This window comes from Erinaceus europaeus, chromosome 1 (genome assembly GCF_950295315.1).
Source record: "Erinaceus europaeus chromosome 1, mEriEur2.1, whole genome shotgun sequence".
NCBI classification, from domain to species: Eukaryota; Metazoa; Chordata; class Mammalia; order Eulipotyphla; family Erinaceidae; genus Erinaceus; species Erinaceus europaeus.
The window spans coordinates 39,798,729-39,825,287 of NC_080162.1; the positions used below are offsets into that span (position 1 = coordinate 39,798,729).

The following is a 26,559-nucleotide window of genomic DNA, read 5'->3' on the forward strand; positions in this document are numbered from 1 at the left end:
CAGCTTTGGGTTTAAGTGGGATGAGTCATCACTTAAGTCTACTTAGAATTCTAAAATTAGTCAAGTGTAAGCCATTCTGCCTTTTTTGTTTTCAGTTTCTTGACTGCCTGTACCCACAATGTTTGATGACTGTAGAATAAACCCAAACATTGGCAGATGGTGGTTGTGCTGTTTGGAGATCATCAAATCCCGCCCAATCTGGGGAAATATGCACCATATGTATTTATAATAACAAAACATTGGGAAGAATTTAACCATCATTCAGGAGGGAACAGGTTGAATTGTTCAAATGCAAGAATCATGACAGTCAAAATGTACTGAGGGTAGAGAATTAGAAATGTTAGGAAGGATAAGCCTTTCCTATTCCCTCAGTAAATTGGGTGGGGGATGTGGGGGAGAGGGAGAGAGAATGTGAATTAAAACAGAAGGTATGTTAACAGGAGAATACAAAGACATTTTTTAATTTATATAATTTTTATTTATAAAATGGAAATATTGACAAGACCATAGTATAAGAGGGGTACAATTCCATGCAGTTCCTACCACTAGAACTCAGTATCCTATCCCCTCCCTTGATAGCTTTCCTATTCTTTATCCCTCTGGGAATATGGACCAAGGGTCATTATGGGGTGCACAAGGTTGAAGGTCTGGCTTCTGTAATTGCTTCCCCGCTGAACATGGGTGTTGACAGATCAATCCATACTCCCAGCCTTTCTCTTTCTTTCCCTAGTGGGGCAGGGGTCTGGGGAGGTGAGGCTCCAGGACACAGGTGGGGTCATCTGCCCAGGGAAGTCCAGTTGGCATCATGGTAGCATCTGGAACCTGGTGGCTGAAAAAGAGTTAAGATATACAGCAGAACAAATTGTTGACTAATCATGAACCTAAAGGCAAGGAAATTGCAGATGAAGATTTGGAGTCTCTGTTTTGGAAAAAACTAGTAGGTCTATTTTAGGTCTATTCCAAGGAGCCCATGACTTTACTAGTTTTTGCCTGAGCCTGACATCTAATATGCAGGTAGACCCAAGGCATTGTCTGGGGAGATGGTGTCAGAGTTGTAAAAAGACTAGAGGGCCCCAGCTGATGGAGTGGCCTGATAGTGACTAAAGAATCATCATTAAAGTATGCCAGTCTCGGGAGTATGGACCGACCAGTCAACGCCCATGTTCAGCGGGGAAGCAATTACAGAAGCCAGACCTTCTACCTTCTGCAACCCACAATGACCCTGGGTCCATGCTTCCAGAGGGATAGAGAATGGGAAAGCTATCGGGGGAGGGGGTGGGATATGGAGATTGGGCGGTGGGAATTGTGTGGAGTTGTACCCCTCCTACCCTATGGTTTTGTTAATTAATCCTTTCTTAAATAAAAAAAAAAAAAAAAAGAAAAAAATATGCCAGTCTCTTGCCCTTATTCAGCTTTTGTAGTCCTTACTTTGATAAGGTTAGCTTTGGAGTGAGAGAGAGGTATAATAGGAAGTTGGTGAGGAGGGTATCTATGTATAAGTAGAAACTATTTCATTAGGTACTTTATGGTATCTTTTTAAGTCTTTCTACTTGATTGCTCCATTTATTGACTCACTGTGAACTATTGTGCACTTTTGCTTTAAAGTATATATTTTGCCCTAATTTATGGATACATGTGTACATGTGCCCGATCTCATGGGGCCTGGTCTATATCTAGGTTTTGAGACTTTGTTAGGAAGTGTACCTGCTGAAATGGAATTAAGGAGTCCTATGAGCTAGGGAAGGTCTCACCAGAGTAATAAAGCTAAAGGGATGACATCCCACGTCTGACGTCTCTGGATACAGTCTGAAGTGAAATATGCCAAGGTGGTATGGGTTGCATTGATTATGCTGGGATCAGCAGATGCAGTATCAGTTGGTATAAATTGAAAGAAGCATGCAGGAAAGTGAATCCAGCCCTAGAGGTTTCAGGAATGGGAGAAATATGGGCTTTATAGAGAAAGGGGAACATTCCTGCTGTCTTAGGGTTTAAGAAAGCAAGAGATAGTTACTGCTTTAACCAAGTTATTCAGCAACTGGGTTAACTTTGAAAATCCCATTGTTAGGATTTGCTGCATCACACACAACCTCACCATAATTTATGTCCTTTAGTGTTATTTATATATAGCTGTATCTTATAAAGTAATTTCACTAATAGTGTCTGTTCTCCCTGGTCTAAGCTTTTAGGAGATTTAATATTTGAAAGAACAAGTCATTATTAGAAATGTATTAACAATTTGAGACCACTGTTAAAATTCAATCTGATTACCAATTTGAAATCTTAAGTGCTTAACTTGAAGGAACATATACTCAGAGCTATGGTTTATGCATCTAAAAGCTTGAGACATTCAATCTACTTTTCCCTTCTCATATTTATTAAATAGTGATTTGTGAGACTATAAGTTAATAGGAGTGTATATTAACACCATTCCCACCACCAAAGGTCTGTGTCCCCCCCCCAGCTCCCCCCCCCCCCCAGTGAAGCTGAACATCTACCCTCACCCTCCACCCAGAGATTTTTACTTTGGTGGCATACTCCAAACTCAGTCAGATTCTGCTTTGAGTTTCCCTTTCTGTTCTTCTTTCTCAATTTCTGTTTATGAGTGGGATCATCCCATACTCTTTGTCTTTCTGACTTACCTCACTTAACGTAATTCCTTCTAGGTCCATCCAAGATGGGTCAGAGAAGGTGGATTCATTATTCTTAATAGCTGCATAGTATTCCATTGTGTAAATATACCACAGCTTTCTCAACCATTCATCTGTTGTTGGGCACTTGGTTTGCTTCCAGGTTTTAGCTATTATAAAATGTGCTGCTATGAATGTACATTTAAAATGTACAAAGACATTTTAAAATTAATATTGGGAATGAGACCTCCCCCCCAAAAAAACTGAGCTGTCAGATATGGTCTTGGGGGGAAAGATGGTGATCTGAGGTAAATACATAAAATTAAACTTAACTATCAGTATTCAGTCAGCAATTAGCATGCTGAAACTGAATTTGAAAAATAAAAGAACAACACAAAGGACTCGCATCTCCACCCTGATTCTTTTAGCACTGCCCTTCTGAAACACTGACAAGGTTAAGAGCAACTATAGATTGTGGTAAGCAGGAAGTTTGAGGAGACAATGACCCAAGAAAAGGGAGATCTGAAACCCTCTAGATCCCTTCTTGCTGGCCCCTAAACCGAGCTCCTGGTTTTCCAGTCCTCTTTCATTTCTACCTGTGTAAATGCTCACATTCATGACAGAGCCCTTTACAGGTTTCTTTGAGTAACAATCCCAATCCCCCATACAGATTTGAACTGCAACTAAAGGAATATTTTCCCTTCTTGGAAAAGCTGACTGTGCTTAGCTTTCTCTGGCACCAAGCAGAAAGCCCACGTTCAGCATCGATATCTATATGTATAGGAAGAGATGAAATTCAAAGAAACAGACTCACAAGCATGCATGCCATTTAAAAAAAGTAAAATAAAATATCCAAAGCTTCATGTAACTCTTTCCTTCACCCTCTAGTCAAAATACATACAAACTCTTTACAATTCAGGAACACACACACACACACACACACACACACACACACACACACACACACACACACACAGGCTTGTGGTTTGGATTATTTTGTGACAATATCTTCCTGAGAACTGCTTGTTTTATTCTCTTATGGTTTTTACAGGACCCAGAGAGACCCTTACAAATACCTTTGTGCTGATAAGAACCCACATCCTGGGCTCAGCAAAACTGATCGATGAAGATTGTGCAATGACCTATAGTCTCCTTCTGCCTCATCACCATACAAAAGCCATGCCCTTGATGCAGTTTCTCCACTGTTTTCTTTTCAAATATTTAATATTTATCCTCTTGGAGGCCAGGCAGTGGCACACCTGGTTAAGCGCACACATTACAGTACACAAGGACACAGGTTCAAGCTCCTGGTTTCCACCTGCAGGGGGAAAGTTTCACGAGTGTTGAATCAGTGCCGCAGGTGTCTCTCTGTCTCTTTTCTACCTCCCCCTCCCCTCTCAGTTTCTCTCTGTCTTTGTCCAACAATAAATAAATAAATAATTAAAATATATATTTATCCTCTTGAAAAATTAAAACTTTGTTTATTTCATTTGATGGAACAGAGAGAAGCTAAGAGGGAAGGGGAAGTGGGGGGAGGGAGAGAGGGAGGGAGGGACAAAGGGAGATAGAGAGAGCCCTGCAGCGCTGTTTCACCCACTTATGAAGTGTTCCTCCTGCAGGTGGGGACCAAAGGCTTGAACCTGGTTCTGTGTACATGGTAATACTTGTATTTAACAAGGCACGCCACCATCCATCCCTGCTTAAATATTTCTTCTTTCACATGAAAGAGAGAACAAACCAGAGTAGCATTCTTTTTTTAAAAAATATTTATTTATGTATTCATTCCCTTTTGTTTCCCTTGTTGTTTTATTGTTGTAGTTATTGTTGTTGTTGATGATGTCATTGTTGTTAGATAGGACAGAAACAAATGGAGAGAGTAGGGGAAGACAGAGAGAGGGACAGAAAGATAGATATCTGCAGACCTTCTTCACAGCTTGTGAAGTGACTCCCCGGCAGGTGGGGAGCCAGGGGCTCCAACCGGGATGCTTAAACTCTCCTTGTGCTTTGTGCCATGTGCACTTAACCCACTGCACTACCCCCAGAGCAGCATTCTGATACATGAGCTGGGAATGGAATTCAGGACCTTGTGTTTTAAGGGGTGAAAACTTTTTTTTTTTAATTTACTTGTGTTTTGGATAGAGACAGGGAAATTGAGGGGAGAGAGAGAGAGAGAGGGAGAGAGAGAGAGAGAGAATGAGAGAGAGAGAGAAAGAGAGGGAGAGAAAGAGACTCCTATAGTACTCCTTCACCACTTGTGAAGCTTACCCCCTTGCAGGTGAGAACCAGGAGCTCCACCCCTATATATATAGATCTATCTGTCTCTCTTTAAAAAAGTCAGCATGGGGTGTTATGGATTGACCTTCTAACATCCATGTCCAGGACAGAAGCAATTACAGAAGCCAGAACTCCCATCTTCTGCACCCCAAAAGGAATTTTGGCCCATATTCCTAGAAGTAGAGAAATGTTGGGGGAAGATGACTAGAGGGCTCTGAAGCCCAATTCCATTGAGAACAAGGGAGTAAAGGAGAAAAAAGGAAAGACATATGGAAGTAGTAATACATGTAGGTATGACTTCAAAAGGAAGAGAAGACCATAGAAAAAAATGAGACCATAGAAAAAAATATAGATAGAGAGATAGGCAGACAGGATAGATGATAGACAGATAGTTAGATAGTTATAGAAATAATAGTCAGCCCATGTGATCTTGGGAGAACCACTGTTGTTACCTTTTTTTTTTTTTTTTTACGTAAGGCTACTTAGAATTTATTGAACAGTTATTTTCCATGTGATAATAGTAAAGTGGATCTTTTCATTTTCTTTATTTTAATACTTATTTATTATTGGATAGAGGTGGATTGAAAAAGAGAGGGAATGGAGAGATATAGAGGGGGAGAGACAAAGAGAGACACTTGCAGTACTGTCCCACCATTCATGAAGCTTTCTCCCCTGCAGGGAGGGACTGAGGGCTTGAACCTGAGTCCTTGTGCATTGCAATACATGTGCTCAGCTAGGTGCATTTCTACTTAGCCCACCCAATCTTTCCATTGTCAAAGTGCTGTTTATTTATTTTTTTTTATTGCCACTGGGGTTGTCCCTGGGGATTGGTGTCAGTGTTAAAAATCCACCACTCCCAACAGCATTTTTCTGCCCTTTTATTTTATTTGATAGGACAAAGAGAAATTGAGAGAGAGAGAGAGAGAGAGAGAGAGTCAAGTCTGCCAACTTGCCTCACAGCTCATGAAGCATCACCCCTGGAGGTGGGGACCAAGGCTTGAACCTGGGTCCTTGTACTTGGTAATGTGTGTGTTCAACCAGTCCTCCTTCAAAGTGTTGGAGCCCCATTCAGACTTAATACCTAGCCTAACTGCAGTTTCAGCTTCTCCTAAGAATACAATCTTAAATCTCTCAACGTGGAGTTCCCAGTCGGCCGGCACAAGTGAGATAATCTGCATATTTCTGCCCACCCCACCCCTCCATTTCCCCTGAGGGGAGGCAGCTGGGCCTGAAATAATCTGCCTTTCTCATAGCTAATAACAGTAGTTCTTCTTCTTCTAGCGTTTGCCATAACAGTAGTTCCACACTCTGACTATAAAAGCCTCCCATTTTGTACAATCTCTTGCAGAGTCTTTCTACTTGCTAGCTGAGATACTGCTCTATAGTTTAAGTATACTGTTTGTAAAGTTTAAATATATAGTTTAATAGAGCTAATTAGATCTCTAAATTTATTCAGGTGAATTTTATCTGGTTAGAAATATAATGGTCTACTGTTGACTGTAAACCACTAATCCCTCAATAAGGGGGCAAAGGGAATGAAAGGAAGGAAGGGAGAGAGAGAAAGAGAAAGAAGAGAAAAGCAAAGAAATATGTTTCCAGATTTATTAAGATACAACTGTTATACAGCAGTCTAAGGTTATGGTGTACAATGTTATTTGAAACACACATATAGCATGAGATGATCACCACTTCAAAGGATTCTAGGTGGGACTGGGCAGTGGCACACATTACCATGTGCAGGGACCCAGGTCCAAGCACTGGTCCCCACCTGCAGAGGGAGAGCTTGACAAGCAGTGAAGCAGTGCTGTAGGTGCCCCTCTTTCTCTTTCCCTCTCTATATTCTACTCTTTTCTTTATCTCTCTCTGTACTACTATAGAAAAAGAAAGAAAAAGAATAGAAAAGAGAAGAGGAGGGGGGAAGGGAAAGGAAAAGGAAAAGAAAAAAGTGGCCACTGGGAGTAGTGGATTTGTAGTATAACCACTGAGCCCCAGAGATAACGTGCACAGGGTCACGTGTGCATTCTGCAGGTTGAGTTGTCTCCAGGCCCTTAAAATGTGTTACTATGCTGCTTGTCACTTAAGGCAAAGTCCAGGCGTTAGCACCTTAACCCCTAGAGCCCCTGGGGTGGCTTGAGAGAACAACAGTGAGGGTTGGGGGAACTGTTCACCTTGAAAATCTGTCACTCTGTACTGATTAGACAACATCTCTACTCTTGCCCTTACTGCAGTCCCATTTTAGTTTCTGGGTTGTTCCCCCCTTTCTTTTTGAAAGATTTTTTATTTATGAAATAAAGGAAGAGAGCAAGAGAAACAGAGCATCTCTCTGGCACATAAAGAGCCAGAGATTGAACTTGAATCTCAGGCTTGATGGTTCAATGCTTTCTTTATCCACTGCACCATCTCCCAACTGCAACTTGGTTTTTCTGCTAGATACCTTATATAAGTGGAATCTTGCAGTATTTGTCTTTTCATGACTGACTTCTTTTTTTTTTCCAGTTAGTATAATTTCTTCCAGGCCCTTTCAAGTTAGAGCATGTATGAAAATGTCTTTTTCTTAAAAAAAAAAAAAAAAAAAGAATCTCTTTTGTTTAAGACTTAATAGTCTTTCCTCAGCAGACTTCTGATCTCAGGTAGTCCCAAATCCAAAAATCAGTTTGTGCAATAAAGGTATGAAGTTTCCTAAGTGCCAGGAGTTACCCTGGGGCAGGAAGCCTCTTTCTCACCAGAGCTCAGCCTGGAGGGGGAATAAGGTTCTGGGTGTGAGCAGAGGAAGGGGAAGAGAGGGAAGAAATGGGAGAGCCCCTGCCACTCCAGATGCTTGGCATGGCTGGGGTAAAAGCCATGGCCCTGCCTTCCAGGAACCCAGGTTTAAGCCCCTGGCCCCCACTTGGAGGGGAAAAGTTTCATGACAGTTAAAGCAGTGTTGCAGATGTCTTTCTTTCTTCCTCTCTACCTCCCTTCTCCCCTCAATTTCTCTCTGTCCTCTCAAATAAAATAAGGATCAAGAAGTTTTAGAAATAGGAAGGGTCACTGAGAATGAAGGAGTTGTCCATGATCTCTTTCCAGCTCACCCACTTCCACCACCTCCCATGTCACCAGCCTCAGACAGTCAAGCCCCTTGTTGGCAAAAACCTAAAGAACACGATGGATTACCACCCCTCTACCCCAAACCCCTACCTTTGCTTCTCAACAGAGGTCCTTTATGTGGGCTTTCAAGATGGAGGTGGGGGGCAGGTGGTGGCTCATTAGGTAGAGCACAAGTGTTATCATGCATGAGGACTCGGGTTCAATACCTCAGCCCGTACCTGAAGGGGGGAAGCTTCATGAATGGTAGAGCAGTCCTGCAGATGTCTCTCCTTTTCTCTCTTTCTCTGTCTTTCCTTTTCTATGTCTCTCTGTATCCCATTTCTATCAGAAAGAAAAAGGAGGAGCTGGACTGGGCATACCTGGTTGAATGCACATATGACTCTGCACAAGGACCTGAGTTTAAGCCCTCGGCCCCAACTTGGAGGGGAGAAGCTTCATGAGTGTTGAAGCAGTCTTGCAGATGTCTCTCTTTCTCCCTCTCTATCTCTGCCCCCCTCCCTCAATTTCTGTCTGTCCTATCAAATAAAATAAGTAACTATTAAGAAGTTTTAGAGGGAGTCGGTGATAGAACAGAAGATTAAGTGCAGGTGGTGCAAAGCACAAGGACCGGCGTAAGGATCCCGGTTCGAGCCCCCAGCTCCCCACCTGCAGGGGAGTCGCTTCACAAGTGGTGAAGCAGGTCTGCAGGTGTCTATCTTTCTCTTCCCCTCTCTGTCTTCCCTCTTCTCTCCATTTCTCTCTGTCCTATCCAACAATGACAACATCAATAACAACAACAATAATAACTACAATAATAAAACAACAAGGGCAACAAAAGGGAATAAATAATTTTTTTTTTTTAAAAAAGAAGTTTTAGAAAAAATGTTCATTGAGAATGATGGAGTTGTATGGCACTAAACCCTAGAGATAATAACCCTGGTGACAAAAAAATAAAGTTATCAGACTTTTTAAATCCCTCTCCAAATAAGCTACTGTCCAAGGACCTAGACTCCTGGGCCCTTGATTTTTCTGAAACTTTTTGGATTATTGGAATTGCTCCGAATACAGCACATGCCACTGTCTCAAGGCAGAAGGAGAAGTAAGTAGGCACCCTGCCCTCATCCCCATCCTCAAAGCACATCCATCCAGCAGAGAGGCAATGCTTTCCCTCTGCGCGGGACTTCTCTGATAAAGCTGAGCAAAAAATTAGCGACTGCAAAGTCTTTGCTCCTCAGCCATTTGGGTGAGAATATACTTTGGGTGGCTATCTTCTCCTGTTCTCCTTCTTTGATCAAAGAATAAATGTTTCCTTTACATTTGTCTTGTGTTTTTCTTTTTTTACCGTGTGCACTTGCGTGCTTGTGTGTGTGTGTGTGTGTGTGTGTGTACAACTATTGCCTCATGGGCCAGTAGGGACTATTGGTAATCGTTAGGGAACTGCTGGGAGCAGTACCAGCAGTGTCTCTGCCCCTACCTGGAGTTATTCAGTCTGAGAAAGAGAAACTCCAGGTGGCAGGAAAAGGAGCTTGTAAGAAGTGGGCAGGTCCGCAGGTCCGCAACTCTTGCACAACAGAACATGAATCTATGTTTTAATATTTCACTGCTGAGTTTTAAAGAAGGGGCCAGAGGGTGTTTTTTTTTTTTTTTTTGTATTTATTTATTTATTTATTTGCCTCCAGGGTTATCATGGGGCTCAGTGCCAGCACTATGAATAGACCAATCCTGGAGGTTATTTTTCCCATTTTGTTGCCCTTGTTGTGGTTGCTATTGTAATTGTTGTTATAGCTGTTGTTGTTAGATAGGACAGAAAGAAATGGAGAAAGGAGGGGAAGACAGAGAGAGGGAGAGAAAGATAGATGTCTGCAGACCTGCTTCACTGCCTGTGAAGTGACTCCCCTGCAGGTGGGGATCGGGGGCTTGAACCGGGATCCTTAAGCCCGGTCCTTGCTCTTCACGCCATACGCGCTTAACCCACTGGGCTACCACCCAGCCTCCTGTTTGTATTTATTTGTACCCACCTGGGTACAGTTTCTCTTCTCCCCATGATAGGTGTCTACAAATCATTCTCATCAACCCCCCCCCCCAGTCTTGGCCAATGTCCATTATTATGCACCGTGACCCAGCACCCTCTCCACCTCCTCTGAACTGGAGGGTTCAAAGGAGAGTTTCAGACCTATGTCAAGCTGATGACTGCACACTGATGGCTCACAAAGATGTGGCTACACAGCTGCATCCCACATGATGCAACTCACCCGTGTTTTTAGGAACAAGAATGTTCTGCAGGATAGTTAAGTGGTTTAGAAAGAGTGAAAGGTAGGGGTCAGGAATCCAGGGCACCTGAACACTGCTGGTCTATTTCAGAGCTGGGTAGATTTACCAACAAGAAGAACCACACCATCCAGGTCTGACCCAGCCTGATTTGTAGCCACCCTTCAGCCCCAGTCTCAGGAGACTTTGAGAACCAAGAGCAAGTCTGTGAGCCGCACAGTAAGGGTCTGATCCAAGCAAGTCCTCTGTAGTGACTTGGAAAAGGGCGTGGTGCAGATTTGTGAAGAAAAAGCCCCCTTGATGAGCTTCAAAAAGGCTGATTTTATTTTATTCTCTTTCTCTTCTTTCCTTCTTTTTAAAATTTATTTATTTATTTCCTTTAGTTGCCCTTGTAGCTTTATTGTTGTAGTTATTATTGTTATCATCAGTGTTGGATAGGACAGAGAGAAATGGAGAGAGGAGGGGGAGACAGACAGGGGGAGAGAAAGAGAGACACCTGCAGACCTGCTTCACCGCTTGTGAAGCGACTCCCCTGCAGGTGGGGAGCTGGGGGCTCAAACCGGGATTCTTCCACCTGTCCTTGAGCTTTGCTCCACCTGTGCTTAACCAGCTGCACTACCACCCGGTTCCCTTCTTTCCTCCCTCCTTTCCTTCCTCCCTCCTTTCCTTCCTTCCTTCCCCCTTCCTTCCTCCCTCCCTTTCTCCCTCCCTCCCTTCCTTCCTTCCTTCCTTCCTTTCTTCTTTTCTCTCTCTCTCTCTCTTTCTTTCTTTCTTTCTTTCTTTCTTTCTACCTTCTTTTCTTTCCTTCTGTCTCCAAACCAGTAATGGCTTTTATTGAATCTTCCTGCTATCACAAGTAGGTCTGAAGAATCATCCCACCATTTTGCTACTTGTGTAGCTGGATAACTTAGTGCTTATTCACTGTCCTGCTGGAGGTTTTCAAAAGCATAGATCGCAACGCCAGATTTTCAGATAGCCCTGTTTTCAATTGTAGCTTGCTGAATCAATGCAGCTGAATTTGCACATGGCCAACATCATTTCCTTCAAGAACTAACTCATCTTTCTGGGCTTGAGATACTCAGCAAATAACACCTGGCCTCATCAAACTCTGTGCATATAGTTTTTACCCAATAAATGTTGAGTTTCAACTACAGACCCATTCTCCTAAAAAAAATAACATTGATGGGGTCGAAAGCATCAATATTCTCTTCCACCAAGTTCACTAGTAAAAGTTCTGGCTCCTGTTAGTCGCCTTAGGCCTCCAGGACCTGCCCCTGCTCCAGGTCTTTCTTTCTCTACTCACTGGGGATCTACCAAAGTCCCTCCGGTGCTGCCCCTATGTGCATGCACTCCTACCACAGGACCTTTGCACCTCCACTACAACTCTCACTGTCCTTCCAGCTGACCTTTAGTTAACTAGTTCCCAGTGAGCCTTTCCCCAAACTACACTGTTTAAAGTCACAGACCAACCGCTGCCCATATTTCTTTTTTCTTTCCTCCTCCTCCTTCTTTTTCCTTTTTTTCTTTTTTTCCCCTCCAGGATTACTGTTGCCAGCACTATGAATTCACCACTCCTGGAGGCTATTTTTCCTTTTTATTATTAAAATTATTATTATTTTAATTTTAAATTCTTTTTTATTTTTTTCTTTAACTTTTTAAGATCTTTATTTGTTGGATAGAAAAAGTCAGAAATTGAGAGGGAAGGGGGTAATAGAGAGGGAGAGAGACAGAGAGACACCTGCAGCACTGCTTCACCACTTGTGAAGCTTTCCCCCTGCAGGTGGGGACCAGGGGCTTGAACCTCGGTCCTTGTGCACTGTAACATGTGCGCTCAACCAGATGTGCCACCACCTGGCCCCAATTTCTTATTTTTTTATTGGATAAGACAGAGAGAAATTGAGAAGGTAGGGAGAGATAAGGAGAAAGAAAGGCAGACACCTGCAGACCTGCTTCACCACTTGTAAAGTGTCCCACTACAGGTAGGGAGCAGGTGTTCGAACTCAGGTATTTGCGCAGGTAGGTCCTTATGTATGTTTAACCAGGTGCACCGCCGCCCGCCCCACTTCTCTCCTTCTTTATTGCCACTAGTGATTTTCTTTTCTTTTCTTTTTTTTAATGTATTTATTTTCCCTTTTGTTGCCCTTGTTTTTTATTGTTGTAGTTATTATTGTTGCTATTGATGTCATTGTTGTTAGATAGGACAGAGAGAAATGGAGAGAGGAGGGGAAGACAGAGAGGGGGAGAGAAAGATAGACACCTGCAGACCTGCTTCACCGCCTGTGAAGCGACTCCCCTGTAGGTGGGGAGCCTGAGGGCTGCAACCGGGATCCTGACGCCAGTCCTTGCGCTTAGCGCCAAGTGTGCTTAACCCCGCTAGGCTACCGCCCGACTCCCACCCCCAGTGATCTTGGGGGATTTACACCTGTGTGCTCACGCATACTGGACTGGTCTTTTTATTTATTTTTCATTTTTCCAGAGAGAGGTGAGAAATAGAGAATGGGGGGCAGAGAGAGAGAGAAAGGGAGAGACCACAGCAGCATTCCATTGCTCATGAAACATTCCCTTTTCATGGTACTACCATATGTGACCCAGGGCTTGAACCCAGGTCCTTATCCATAATAAGCTACACAAGGGACCAGGTGGTGGCACACCTGGTGAGGTGCACGATAAGCTACACGTTCTCCCAAGTGAGCTATCCCCTGACACCCACTTCCTTTCTTTATCTTTCTCTGTAGTGCATACATAGGTCATGACAGAATATACTTGCCCTGGGCTGGTCAATACCTCCTTTGGGTAGTGTGCTTCTGAGCTATGTTCGTGTCCAGGTTTGTGTCCTACAACCACTGTATGGAAGGAAGCTTCAGTGCTCTGGGCTCCTTTGCGCTCTCCCTCTCTGCTCTAATCTTATATATATGGCAAATACGTACACGCATATACACACATATTAGTATATACGTTAGACTCATGCTTATGTTGTTGTTACTTCTTCTCCTCCAAGAGAAAGCAAGCTCTGCACAGCAAGATGCTTGTCTAGTTATGCTTGCTCTTCAGCCTCATCAGCAGTGACTGGAATGGCAAACATGAAAATGACTGAGTAAATAAATAATCAAATGACAGGTGTAACTTGTGAATGCTATTGTCATTACTGCAGATACCATTCTTACTGTTAATGCCAATTAGTTAGAAATAAATAAATACATAAATAAAATGGCTTATGACTGCTTGCAACTTGTGCATTCTTGTCAGGGCCCCCACCAAACAAAACAGTTCTGTGGGTGGGCTTTGCCTGCCACCTAGTGGAATTCTTTAGTACCTGCAAGTCATACACGCTTATATTCTCCACATAAAACATATACTATGCAGGTATAGTATACAGTCAAAAGTCTAGTCATCACTTTATATATATACACACACATACACACATATGTTGGCATTTCTGGAGAGAATAAAAATGTGCACAGCGCTTCCAGAGGGAAGTCTAGAAGCACCTAGCAACACCACCTGTGCATTTATTTGCCTTTCTACCCAGCAATCCTATTTGAGAACTTGTCCTTGAAGCTTTACTTCCAACAGCACAAGAAACACATATTAATGGCATCAGTATCGGTAATTTCAAACTAGTGAAAACTATTTAAGGGTCCATATATAAGAGAATGAGTGAACAAATCACGAGATGTCCACAAGGTGGAGTAATGGGAGCGTGGAAAACTCTGGGAACAACATGGAGTGATTTTTCTGAACATTCTTGTAAGGAGGAAACAGCGAATCTCCAAGGAGTATCACTAATCTTCAACCCTACATGTAAGAAATATAGGGGGTATATCAAAATACAGGACGGCTAAAAGAGAAACTAAAGAGGTCGATCAGTTACCAGTGCTCATGGGAAGGAGATGGAGAACGGAAGAGGATCTCATTGAGATATTTCACATATTCAAAAGGTAAGTGAACAGCTAAAACCAAGCAGGATGGGTAGGGGATCCCGGGATTGGAATAGAGACATATGGCACTAGCACATGATATGGGGATTATTAACCACAGGAAGAGGTGGGCAGAAAGCAACCCACCTAAGGAATTGCAGGAGACGGTGTCTGAGCAGACAGTGCCTGCCCAGGGTAAGGACCTGCCTGTGGTCATGGTCATCTAGTTTGCAGGGCTTTGGGCTGGAGCTCTGAAACTCCTTTCCATTTGCTTTAGAGTCAAAGAAAAGAGGATACACACATCTCAAACACTGGGCTTCTCATTATTGGAGTTAGGAGCCATAAATCAGAGAGAAAAAATGGATGGCCAGGTGGTGGTGCACCTGGCTAAGTGCACACATTACAGTGCACAAAGATCCAGGTTCAACTCCTGATTCCCACCTGCAGGGGGGAAGCTTCACATGTGGTAAAGCATGGCTGCAGGTATCTCTCTGTCTTTCTCCTTCTCTACCTTCCACCCCCCTCTCAATTTCTCTTGGTCTCTATCCAATAATAAATAAAAATATTGTTTAAATGTCTCAAAGAAAAATACCTAAAATGGATCCGTGTGTTGGGCTGGCAAGAGAGAACTCAGGATAAGGTTAGGTACTTGGCATAAATAAGCAGGTATACAGGTTTAGAAAGAAAGACATGTTTGTGGGAGGCTACAATTACACACATATGTTTCCTGGTCTTCTGTCTCCAAAAAATGGCAGCCCAGCACAGACAAGCATATCCAGTATCCAGAGCCAGACTGGTTAAGCCCTAGTTACCAATAAAAGAAGAAAGGGCTCTTTGGAGAAGGAGATGAACTGAGTCAGAGACAGAGAATAAACAAGAGTGGTCCAAGGAAGCCAGGCGGTAGCACAGCAGGTTAAGTGCACTGGCATAAGGACCCGGGTTCGAACCCCCGACTCCCCACCTGCAGGGGAGTCGCTTTACAGGCAGTGAAGCAGATCTGCAGGTATCTATCTTTCTCTCCTCCTCTCTGTCTTCCCCTTCAATCTCAGGCAGCACACGTATCCGAGTGATGTCTGCTTCTTTCTCTCTCTCCTATCTTTCTCATGAATAAATAAATTTTAAAAAAATAAATAAACAAGAGGCTCCTGGAACTACTTGAGTTGGCAGAAAGTAAGAAAGGGCTGGACAGAAGGTATTCAAAGTTCACAGGAACAAACCTGCAAAATTCCCTAATGGACAAAGCCAGGAAACTTGAGTAAGAAAATAAACCATGGAGAAGTCAGGCAGTAGTGCAGGGGATTAAGCACACGTGGCGCAAAGCGCAAGGACCGGCGTAAGGATCCGGGTTCAAGCCCTGGGCTCCTCACCTGCAGGGGAGTCGCTTCACAGGCGGTGAAGCAGGTCTGCAGGTGTCTATCTTTCTCTCCCCCTCTCTGTCTTCCTCTCCTCTCTCTATTTCTCTCTGTCCTATCCAACAATGACAACAACAATAATAACTAGAACAATAAAACAACAAGGGCAACAAAAGGGAATAAGTAAAAAATATATATTAAAAAAAGAAAAGAAACCATGGGACCAGGTAGTGGTGCATCTGGCTGAACACACATGTAACCATACACATGGACTTAGATTCAAGCAGTCTGTCCCCACCTGTAGGGGGGAAGCTTTGTAAGTGGTGAAGCAGGCCTGCATGTATTTCTCCTTCTCTTTCCTTCTCTATCTCTCTCTTCCCTCTCAATTTCTCTCTGTCTCTATGAGGAGGAGGCGGCAGAGAGAAAAGAAAAGAAAAGAAGAGAAAAGAAGAGAAAAGAAAAGAGATGCCCACCAACAGTGGTACATTTACTGCACAGGCACTGAGTGTCAGCAGTAACCCTACTGGCAATAAAAAAAAGAAACCACAAAAAATGTCCAATATTAGGACAATAAAATAAATATTTGTGAATTTCTACTCACATAAAAATAACCTGATCTATTTATTTATTGTAACTGTGGCCTCATTCATGTGCAAACCTGGTCTGCACACATGGCAAAATAACTTCATTTTTTTTACTATCTTTATTTATTAATTGGATAGAGACAGCCAGAAGTTGAGAGGGAAGGAGGCGATAGAGAGAGAGAGAGAGACAGAAAGACACCTGCAGCCCTGCTTCCCCACTCATGAAGCTTTCTCCCTGCAGGTGGGGGCTGGGGGCTCAAACCCAGTTTTTTGTTCATTATAACATGTATGCTCAACCAGGTGTGCCACCACCTGGCCTCCAAACGACAAAATATGCCCCTTACCTGGTGATCTCTTTACCCTCCACCTCCAGTAACAAAATTTTGAAAACGCTTTTCTTATGACAGAATTCTAACTGATGGTTGGAGAACGAAAGAGGAAGATCAGAATCAACATCAGGCCAGTGCTATGAACATTATTGTTTCTTGCTCTCTGGTGGGTGTTCAAATTAATGGTTGAAAATCTGAGGAGGGGCAGGAGCTTATAGTCTTCGAAGATGTGTGCAACTTTATAGCACAGAAGCCCACAAACATTTTCCCACAGGCAGATATGGTAAAGGGTACCAGTGACAGGCACATACACACAGTATATCAGTAACGCTCTGAGGGAGCCACAGAGCACTTGGCCTCCTTCTTTCTAGACATGAATGATGGGGAAGCACCATTCATCCCAAACTGATGGACCAACGATAAAAGGGCTGGTCACCACTCTTCATGAGAGTGTGGGTCATGAGAGACAGGACTGTTCCATACAGGAGAAAGCCAAGGAGAGAGGAGTGACTTCAGTGTGTGATGCTGGCTTGGGTCTTAGAACAGATGGAGGGCATAAATGGAGTGACCTTCATGTAGAACATACCATTTATTTTCATGAATATACAGGACAGTATTGTCCCAATATTATAGTTCTTGGTTTTCATGGTGCTTTTATGGTGACCTAAGAGGCTGAAAGTTGGGAGCAGCTGGGCAAGGGACAGATGGGAACACTGTCGCATTGTTCTAATATTTCTGGAATTCTAAAATGACTTCAAAATAGTTTTTTTTTTTTTATCTCCTTTAAGCTCTCACCATGTACCCAGCTCTGTTCTACACTCAGGACATTCCAATCATCATAAAAGCTACCGTCCCTGTCTTCAAGGCACTGTCCTTGTCCTCACGGCCCTTCATTCCAAAGGAGAAGAAATAAATAAGAAGCAGATCAATAAGAGAGCCCAGTGAAGAGATGAAGAGAGCAAAGGGCAGAGAAGAAAAGGAAGGTGGGGATTTGGTCATTGAGAAGGGGAGGAGCTGGGTGATCAGAGAAGCCCTCTCTGAGGAGGTGACATCTAAATGACAAGGTTACCCCAGGGAGAAAGGCTGGGTACAAAGTCTCTGAGACACAAATGGGTCTTAGGGCTGCCAGTGGTTGGGGGACAGGGAGGATGAGAACACGCTTGTGGATGTTGTGGGTAGTCAAGGTCATGGAGCAGGATGTAAGGACTATGGGAAAGTACAGGTGGCTATGAGTCTAGGAGAGATGCATCTTCCTTCCTGCCTTCCTTTCTTTTTTCCTTTTCTTTTTTTCCCTCTCAGTCTCTTCCTCTTTTTATTTCTCTCTTTCTCTTTTTGCTGGGACACAGTACTTGCACAACAAATCCACCACTCTTGGTGGCCATTCCTCTTCCTCTTGTTTCTCCTCCTCCTCCTCTTCCTTCTTCTTTTTCTCTTGTGATAGAAACAAAGATAAATAGGGCATGAGAGGGGAAGTTAGAGGAAGAGAGAGAGATACCTGCAGCATTGCTCTACCACTTATGAAGAAGCTTCTTCCTTGAAGGTGGGGACTGTAGGGCTTGAACCCAGGTCCTCTCAAATAGTAACTTCACCAGTCATACCATCTTGTTTTATGCTTATGTGCATTTTATGTGATCTTACTAGTTTATTAGAATGTAATGTGAGATCAAATTGTAAAATGGCAAATAATCCAACATTTAAAAGAAATGGCTGAGGTGCCAAATAGACACTTCCCATGTGACTCCAAAAATCATATGTTATTATTCCAGAGAAATGAAAGCACCCAGACATCTGTGTACATTCTTATTGGGAGGCAGTGTGTGTGCTGAGGACTAAGTCCAGGGACTCCTCCATCCCAAGCCTGTGCTCTCCCTCTGAGGAGAGCCGCACCGCAGCACTCTGCATCTTTCCCTGCAGCTCCAGTTCTAACAGTCCAAACTGCAAAAGGTCAAACGTCCTTTAAGAGGTGGATGATGGGGGGTCAGGAGGCAGCACATTAGGTTTATGGGATGTGGCCTCAAGTTAGGGAGGAAATAGACCTAGGAATTTAGTGAGGCCTTAGTTAGCCTCAAAGTTTTTTTTTATTATTATTATTGGTGATTTAATAATGGTTAACAAAACCTTAAGATAACAGGGTACAATTCCATACCATTCCCAACACAGAGTTCTGTGTCCCAACCCTCCATTGCAAACTTCTCTATTTTTATCCCTCCGGGAGTATGGACCACAATTCTTTTTTTTTTTTTAAATATTTATTCCCTTTTTTGTTGCTCTTGTTGTTTTTTATTGTTGTTGTTATTGATGTCATCGTTGTTGGATAGGACAGAGAGAAATGGAGAGAGGAGGGGAAGACAGAGAAGGGGAGAGAAAGAGACACTTGCAGACCTGCTTCACCACCTGTGAAGCGACTCCCATGTAGGTGAAGAGCCAGGGGCTCGAACCGGGATCCTTATGCCGGTCCTTGCGCTTCGCACCACCTGCACTTAACCTGCTGCACTACCGCCCAACTCCCGGACCACAGTTCTTTATGGGATGCAGAAGGTGGAAGGTCTGGCTTCTGTAACTGCTTCTCCACTGGACATGGATGTTGGCAGGTTGATCCATATCCCCAGCCTGTTTCTATCTTTCCTTAGTGGGGCAGGGCTCTGGGGAGGTGGGGTTTTGGGACACATTGGTAGGGCTGTCTGCCTAGGGAAGTCAGGATGGTATCATAGTAGCATCTGCAATGTTGTGGCTAAAAGGTGGTAAGATACAAAGCATAATAAATTGTTTAATAAACGGGAAACCAAAGGCAGTAGTAGATCAGATGAAACTAGGGGTCTATGGGTGGGAAGAAGCTAGGAAATTTACTTTAGGTCTATTCCAGGAGGCCCATAACCTTGGTAATTTTTGCCTAAGCCTGATAGCTTATACGCAGGTAGACTCAGAATATTGTCTGTGAAGATGGTGTCAAAGTTGAGAAAAAGGGCTGGAAAACTGGATTAGGGCAGAAAGTTGCTCCCAAACATGAGGAAAGTATAGAAATACTATTAAATGTTTTGCCCCAGCAATAACCCTGGAGGCAAAAATAAATAATAAATAAATAAATAAATAAAGCTCTTTTATTTTTTTTTAATAATGGAACTAGGTAAATCCCAAGTGTTAGAAAAGATCTCAGCAGATTAGAGGAGTTGTGTTGGTATGCTTCACATTGGTTTGGTCTCACTCCCTCCACCTCCGGGCGATTGGGTTTAGCCCTTGCTAGTTTCGTGCTTCTCCCTTCTCCCTGCCCCCTACCCTACATACTTCCTGAGTTCGAGACTCCGCTGCAGGAGGAGAAAGATGGAGGAGCACATGGTGTGGTGATTAGGTGTTGGACTGTTTGCCCGCTCGTGAATAAAGATTAAACTGCATTCTCAGCTCAGCTACGAGTTTCTGGTCATCTGTTACCCGCCCATGAAGCCAGTTCGGTGAAAACAACAGAGTTGGGAGGTTGACATCTCAGGTTTGGCATTTCTGAGACAATCTGCAGTAACAAGTGAGTAGCACCTTAAGGTGGCCTGGCAGCACTGGTAGTGTTGATTTAGTTGAGGACAGCAGAGGCAATATAATGGAATAGAGGATCAGATAGAAGAAGCATCAAGAAATATAGATAGCTCTGACTCTTGATGGGGTCAGGGGTGGCATGTGTCTTCACAGGTTAGACAAAACCTCACAGAATGGTTCAAACCAGTTCCAAAGCAGTTTTCAAGACTTAACACTGTCATTTTGGAAGAGGCAACCACTGTGGAAACTGGATCAAAGATGCAGAGACATTTTTGCCTTATTTTTAAAAAATATTTATTCATTGATTTATTCTCTTTTGTTGCCCTTGTTTTGTTGTTGTAGTTATTATTGTTGTTGTCATTGTTGGATAGGACAGAGAGAAATGGAGAGAGGAGGGGAAGGCAGAGAGGGGGAGAGAAACATAGACACCTGCAGACTTGCTTCACCACTGCAGGTGGGGAGCTGAGAGCTCGAACCGAGATCCTGATGCCAGTCCTTGTGCTTTGCCCCACCTGCACTTAACCCACTGCACTACCTACCACCCAACTCCCTGATGCAGAGATATTTTCTGCAACTTCTTGAGGATCTGCAATTCTTTCAAAATAAAAGATTAGCGGGAAAAAACAACCATAGGTCAAACTGTCCTGTGGGGTTAAGGGATCAGCCTTCCCCAAAATGTTCAGACTTTTCCCAAGACCTAGTGCAGACACTGAACAATTCATGTACCCTCATATGTGGAAGTAAGGCGAGTCTTGTGGACCTTGGGAGGAAGGGTTCCCATAGACTCAAAGAATGAAGCATAATCAAATTTCTTTATTTTAGATTGCACAAATTTGAGATCATCTCCAGAAGTGAGCTTTTTAGGGAATTTAAAAAAATTCTACAGCATTCTTAATTGATGTTTTTCTTTTCTTTTCTTTTTTTTATTGAGTGGATTAATGCTTTGCAATCCAGTCATTGTATGTGAGTATAATTTCATTATGTGCCAGGCCCCCAAAGTTCTCTTGCATCCCTCCCACCCCCCTCATTGCCCCGAGTTCCTTGCTTTGATGCTATACACCAAGCCTACTTTATATTTCACTTTGTGGAGATATCTATCGTAAGGAGGGCAAACATCCAGAGACAAGGTTTTGTCATATGAAGTTACCCCCTGCTTGCCATGTGAACCCTTCTTCTGACAAACAGACCCCTTAGCTCAGAATAGAATCCCCTTTTGTCTCATTTACCCTAGAATTTAGAGTCATGTGAATTCTCCATATGCTTGTCACTAAAAGTTTGGTCTTTTTCTCTTACTAATCTGATATCTATTTGTTTTCTCATTTAGTTCAAGAAGAGCCCACAACAGTGGGAGAATGTAAAAGTAAAAAGGGGAGGACTGGCCCTCAAGTCAGCAGTTTATAACCTCCGTTTCCAAGGAATAGGGCCCCAACTGGGATCTTCTACTTTTGGTCCTGTTTTCTTTAGTCATAGATTGATTCAAGGTCAAAGGAAATATTGTGTGTCTTCCTAGGTAACAAGAATGGCAGATGGGAAAGGGGTGTGTGTGTTGTACTGTATTCTTTTTACTTTATTGTATTTTACAAAAACACATGTCAACAGGGATTTGAATCCACACCATTCCCACCACCAGAGTTCTGTATCTTCAGCCTCCCCACTGCAATCCACCACAGTTCCCCTAAGGTTGTAGACATGGGCCAACCATCATCTCCGCAACTATCTGTCCACATTTATACAAAGTTACCCCCTTTTTTTTTTTTCCTGATCCAATACTCTCTTCCCCTCCAAGTCACTCATAACAACATTACTACCTCCATATGTCCCTCTTCTTTTCTTTCTCTCTCTGTGCCATACTCTTTTTCTATGTGATGGCCACAAACCTAGGGACTTAGAACAGCACACTGATATTCTCTCTGTTAATGCCAGTCTGCAGTGTGTATAATGTGAAGTGGCTCTAGCTCTCCTTCTCAATTTCTATCATTATCTAAAAAGAAAGAAGGGAAAAAGGGAGGAGGACGAGGGGGACGGGGAGGAGGGGGGTGGAAATGGCCACAGGGAATGTTGCAGAGCCATTGCAATGTAGTGTGGAAGCTGAAGCCACACCTCCTGCAGGGCCCCTCCAGCCAGCCGGGCACCGCAGATGAGGGCTGCCCCTCAGCCCATGCCAGCAGCTAAGCCCAGAGCAGCGGGTCCACCATCCGTGGTCGGCTCACCTGCTGCAGTTCCCCCCCGCCACACACACACACACAGGTGAGCGCTGCAGCTAGCGTGCCTGTGGGCTCCTGCTGTGGGGAACACCATTGGTCATACTATCAATGGGGCCTTCAGCTGAGAGAGCATTGCTGAGTCTGCTAGGCCCGACATTACTTACCAGGAGCCTCAGGGAGCCCAGCCTGCATACCACCACCACCAGCAGCAGCAGCAGCAGCAGCAGCAGAAGTTTGGTCCGTGCCACTACGAGATGAAGCAATTTTTGGAGTGTTCCCAGAATCAGGGTGACCTGAAGCTTTGTGAGGGTTTCAGCAAGGTGCAGAAGCAGTGCAAGATTTGCAAATGGATTGTCCTAATCAAGATGTTCAAATTGAAGACATTGAAAAAAACTTCTCATGACCAAGTTAATTTAGCATGAAATAAGTAAAATGCAAATTTAACCTCTCCTAGATCATTAATAGCCTCCTTGCTTCAGGCTGGCAATAGGAGTGGTCTTATCTCAGTTCACTGAGATGGTAGAGTTTGGGGCTAGAACGTGCTCGTGTGGCTTCCTGGATCCAGCTTTTTGTAATGTTATTGTTTATGAGTTAAATTGAATAGAGCAATTTATTTCAATATATATACATATATATTAAATTTTATTGAGGTAAACTGGCTTACAAGGCTGTAGGTTTTAGGAGTACAATTGCATACACATTTACAGTCACTAGAAATTTGGACAGAATGACAAAAACATGATGTATAAAGTAACATGCTTGCCTCCTTAGACAGACATAGGGCATTCACGAAGATGTTAGGTAAATGTCTGCTCTTAGTGAACACACAAAAACGATTAGTATGGACTAGGGGTTGGTAAACTTTTATAAAGGGGCTAGTTAGTAAATAATTTCTTTTAAAAATATTTTTTTTATCTTTACTTGCTGGATAAAGACAGTCAGAAATTGAGAAGGGAGGGGGAAATAAAGACAGAGGAACGCCTGCAGCCCGGCTTCACCACTCGTGAAGAGTCCCCCCTGAAGCTGGGGACCAGGAGCTTGGGCCTGCATCCTTGTGCACTGTAATGTGAGCACTTAACCAAGTGCACTGCTACCTAGCCCCAATACTTTCTTTAAATTTTTAAAAAATTTATTATTGGATAGAGACAGAAATTGAGAAGGGAGGGGGAAATAGAGAAAGGAAGAGACAGAGGTGCACCTGCAGCTTTACTTTATCACTGTTGAAGCTTTTCCCCTGCAGTTGGGTCCAGGGGCTTGAACCTAGGTCCCTGTGCATTGTAATGTATGTTTTTAACCAGTTACACCACCGCCTGGCCCCAGTAAATAATTTCAGCCTTGAGGGCCACAGAAGTTTCTGTAATAACATTTAACTCTGCCTGGAGCATAAAAGCAGTCATAGACAATATGTATTTCAATGGTATGACTGTATCCCAACAATATATAGACACTGAGAAGTGAATATCATCTGTTTTTAATGAAACATTCATCTTCTGGTATATATATATATATATATATATATATATATATATATATATATATATATATATATCCGGCTAGGACTTTGTGAGAACTATGGTGGTTATCATTGGGAGGGTGACACAAAAAACAGGTAGAGGGAGTCGGGCTGTAGCGCAGCGGGTTAAGCGTAGGTGGCGCAAAGCACAAGGACCGGCATAAGGATCCCAGTTCAAACCCCGGCTCCCCACCTGCAGGGGAGTCACTTCACAGGCGGTGAAGCAGGTCTGCAGGTGTCTATCTTTCTCTCCTCCTCTCTGTCTTCCTCTCCTCTCTCCATTTCTCTCTGTTCTATCCAACAACGACAACACCAATAATAACTACAACAATAAAACAACAAGGGCAACAAAAGGGAATAAATAAATAAATATAAAATATTTAAAAAAAAACAGGTAGAAAGTTTGATTTTGACCCTGACCTTCTAGACTGATTTCTCTTCAAGTCAACTCCATATTGAGGTCACAGTTCATAACCATAATATTTTTTTCTCATTTAAATTGAGAAGAGCTCACACCATCTCTTTTGCTTGAAATGGCAACTCACCAACTCACAAGAAATGAAAATAGCAAAAGCAAATCCATAACTTCCCTGGTTACTAAACTCATATTCTTTTTCTTCACATTTGAGAAAAAAAAAGTTTCAAATTCGAGATTTCTTCGGAATAGTTTTATTAGTTTGCATAGGGTTTGTCAACACGACCTTTTCTCTCCTACTTGAACACAAATCCATTCCCAAGGATTCATTCCTCGTCTTCACCCCAGATTTCATATATCGTGATGCTATTATTATCTGGATCTGAAGATCCGTCTACACTCGAATGCTTGACGTTACTGCCAGCTGACATAACGACTTTCAGATTTCGCACCTTAGACATAAATTTCACAAGGTCCATCTCAAGTTGAGTTAAGGTGTTGAACGCATAGTCTTTTTTGGGGGAGGCATTTTGATTTTTCTTTGCTGGTGAGCGTAATGAACATCCTCGGAGATTAGTACTCAGCTCCTGTCAAGAAATGGTATCCAGGGTGAATAATGTGGTTGATTTTGCTGGTTTTGACACAGTTCCTAGGAGAGTTGAGCTTATCTAGGAGAAAATAACTTGCATTGTTCAAGCTCAGGGTTTGAAAAATTCTGGCCCACCATCAGTTTTTGTTAATAAAATTTTATTGACACAGCTCTTATTTGCATATTACCTATGTTTCTTTCATGCTACCAGAGCAGCGACCCCAGAACTTACAAAACCAAAAATATTACCTGGCCCTTTGTAAAAAGTATTTGCCAACTCCTGCTCTCTAGTTAGTTTGGATACTGTATCATGTAATGTTTGGTCTAAGAAGACATACCACAGTATTTCTGGCCTCCTCCCTTTCTGAGAGTCATTCAACTACTTTCAGGACGAGCCTGGACATTTTTGCAGCTTGATTAAGACAGATTTTTTTTTTTTACCTTTACCATTATGTTAGATAGCTATACAATTTCCAGTCAGCTCAACAATACATCAGATGCCAAATACTAGCACACTGTAAACCTAAGGTAACGAATCTAGCTTAACCTTGACATAATCAAATTCTTGAATCTATTGTCGCTTTGAAGAACACTCATTTACCGAACAAAGGTTTTATTTGTGTACTCCAGCCTAGTAAACTGCATATCATCTTCAACAATCAGTCCTAGTTTCTGTGGCATAAGGAAAATATATCTTCCTGAGGGTGCATCAGGAAATGAATTTGCCCATGTTTCCCAGAGCTTTAAAATAGGTGCTTTGCATCCAGGTTTATAATATTTAGCCATGCTGTGTATACTGACAAAAAACAAACAAACAAAAAAAAACTTTCCTCTGAGATTTCTGAGATGGTGTCAATGTGGTACACACACACACACACACACACACACACACACACACACACGTCACAGAGTGAGTGTGTCATCCTTACCTTGTTCTTCTCATTATCTGATCGAAACCTGAGTATCCCATACAGTGTAATAACAAAGAAAAGCCAGAGCCATTTGCTCCCAAGCCAGCCTTGGGTGTGCTCTGGTAGACTCTGCCTGGTCCGGAAATGTCCTCCGCATGCTACCTTCCCCTGAGTATCTTTGGCTTTCAGAGAAGAAAACATGAAAGCATAACTACAGGAGAGGAACAGAGGCAAGAACAAGAACCATTTCATCCTATGCATGGTGAGCAAAGATGGGGCAGGAAGTTGCTCATGGTGGGTTTATTTTCTCTGGCTCCTGGAGACTGGATACCTAGGCTGGGTGCTTTGTGATGTCACAGAGGCCCCAGCATGATGCAGCCCTGGCCCTCGTGATGACCTCAGAGTGGGGGATAATGCAGCACAGGACTTAAAGGGACATGGAGAAACTTCTAGCAGGCAAAACAACAGGAAGGGGATGGGGATGGTGAAATGCCATTTCCTTGTCAGTAATTTTTTTTTTTTTCTGATCCTGTTATTCTGTTGAGAGAGACCATTGATCAATTTCTGGACTCTGTTTGTTGAGTCCAGACCTGGTGGCGAGCAATGCACACAGGAAATATGCCCCTGGGAGAGAGGAGGTGGAAAGGCATTAAATGAAATGCTATAAACTGGGAGCCACATAGTTCTGTTTAACCCATACTGTTTCTACAAGTACTCAAAATACCACAAACACTGTACCATGTGTGAGGACCCAGGTGGCAGCTCCCAGTCACCACCCAGGAGCACTATGCAAACAGGAAGCATAAGAAGCAGTGAGGAAATGCTGTAGTGTCTCCCCTGACCACCAACTCTCTGCCTCTCTTACCCTCTCTACTTTTCACTATCAATCTGAAAAGCAAAAATAATATGGCAGCACAGGAGGCAGAAGATAAATTCTGCACTGCTAAGAATGAGGTCCTAAGATCTGATGCTCCGCACCTGGGCCCTG

General features: G+C 43.0%; 1 protein-coding gene and 1 pseudogene across 1 annotated transcript; one reads left to right on the top strand and one right to left on the bottom strand.

The window, feature by feature from the left end:
• Positions 1-22,013: 22,013 nt before the first annotated feature.
• On the top strand, positions 22,014-22,565 carry LOC132541347 (coiled-coil-helix-coiled-coil-helix domain-containing protein 2-like; annotated as a pseudogene).
• A 1,744-nt stretch (positions 22,566-24,309) lies between these two features.
• Positions 24,310-25,908, bottom strand: FAM209A (family with sequence similarity 209 member A). Its single transcript, XM_007533247.2, has 2 exons — positions 25,590-25,908; positions 24,310-24,658 (listed from the first exon to the last, which is right to left on the bottom strand). The coding sequence occupies exons 1-2, from the start codon at positions 25,830-25,832 to the stop codon at positions 24,398-24,400; spliced, it is 504 nt and encodes a 167-aa protein (XP_007533309.1). The 5' UTR covers positions 25,833-25,908; the 3' UTR covers positions 24,310-24,397.
• Between the last annotated feature and the right edge of the window lie 651 nt (positions 25,909-26,559).

Excerpts from the sequence above, each read along its gene's own strand:
- FAM209A (XM_007533247.2), bottom strand. The coding sequence starts at position 25,832 with ATGCATAGGATGAAATGGTTCTTGTTCTTGCCTCTGTTCCTCTCCTGT. Across the intron at positions 24,659-25,589 it reads CAGATAATGAGAAGAACAAG|GAGCTGAGTACTAATCTCCG; the intron begins GTAAGGATGACA and ends ATTTCTTGACAG.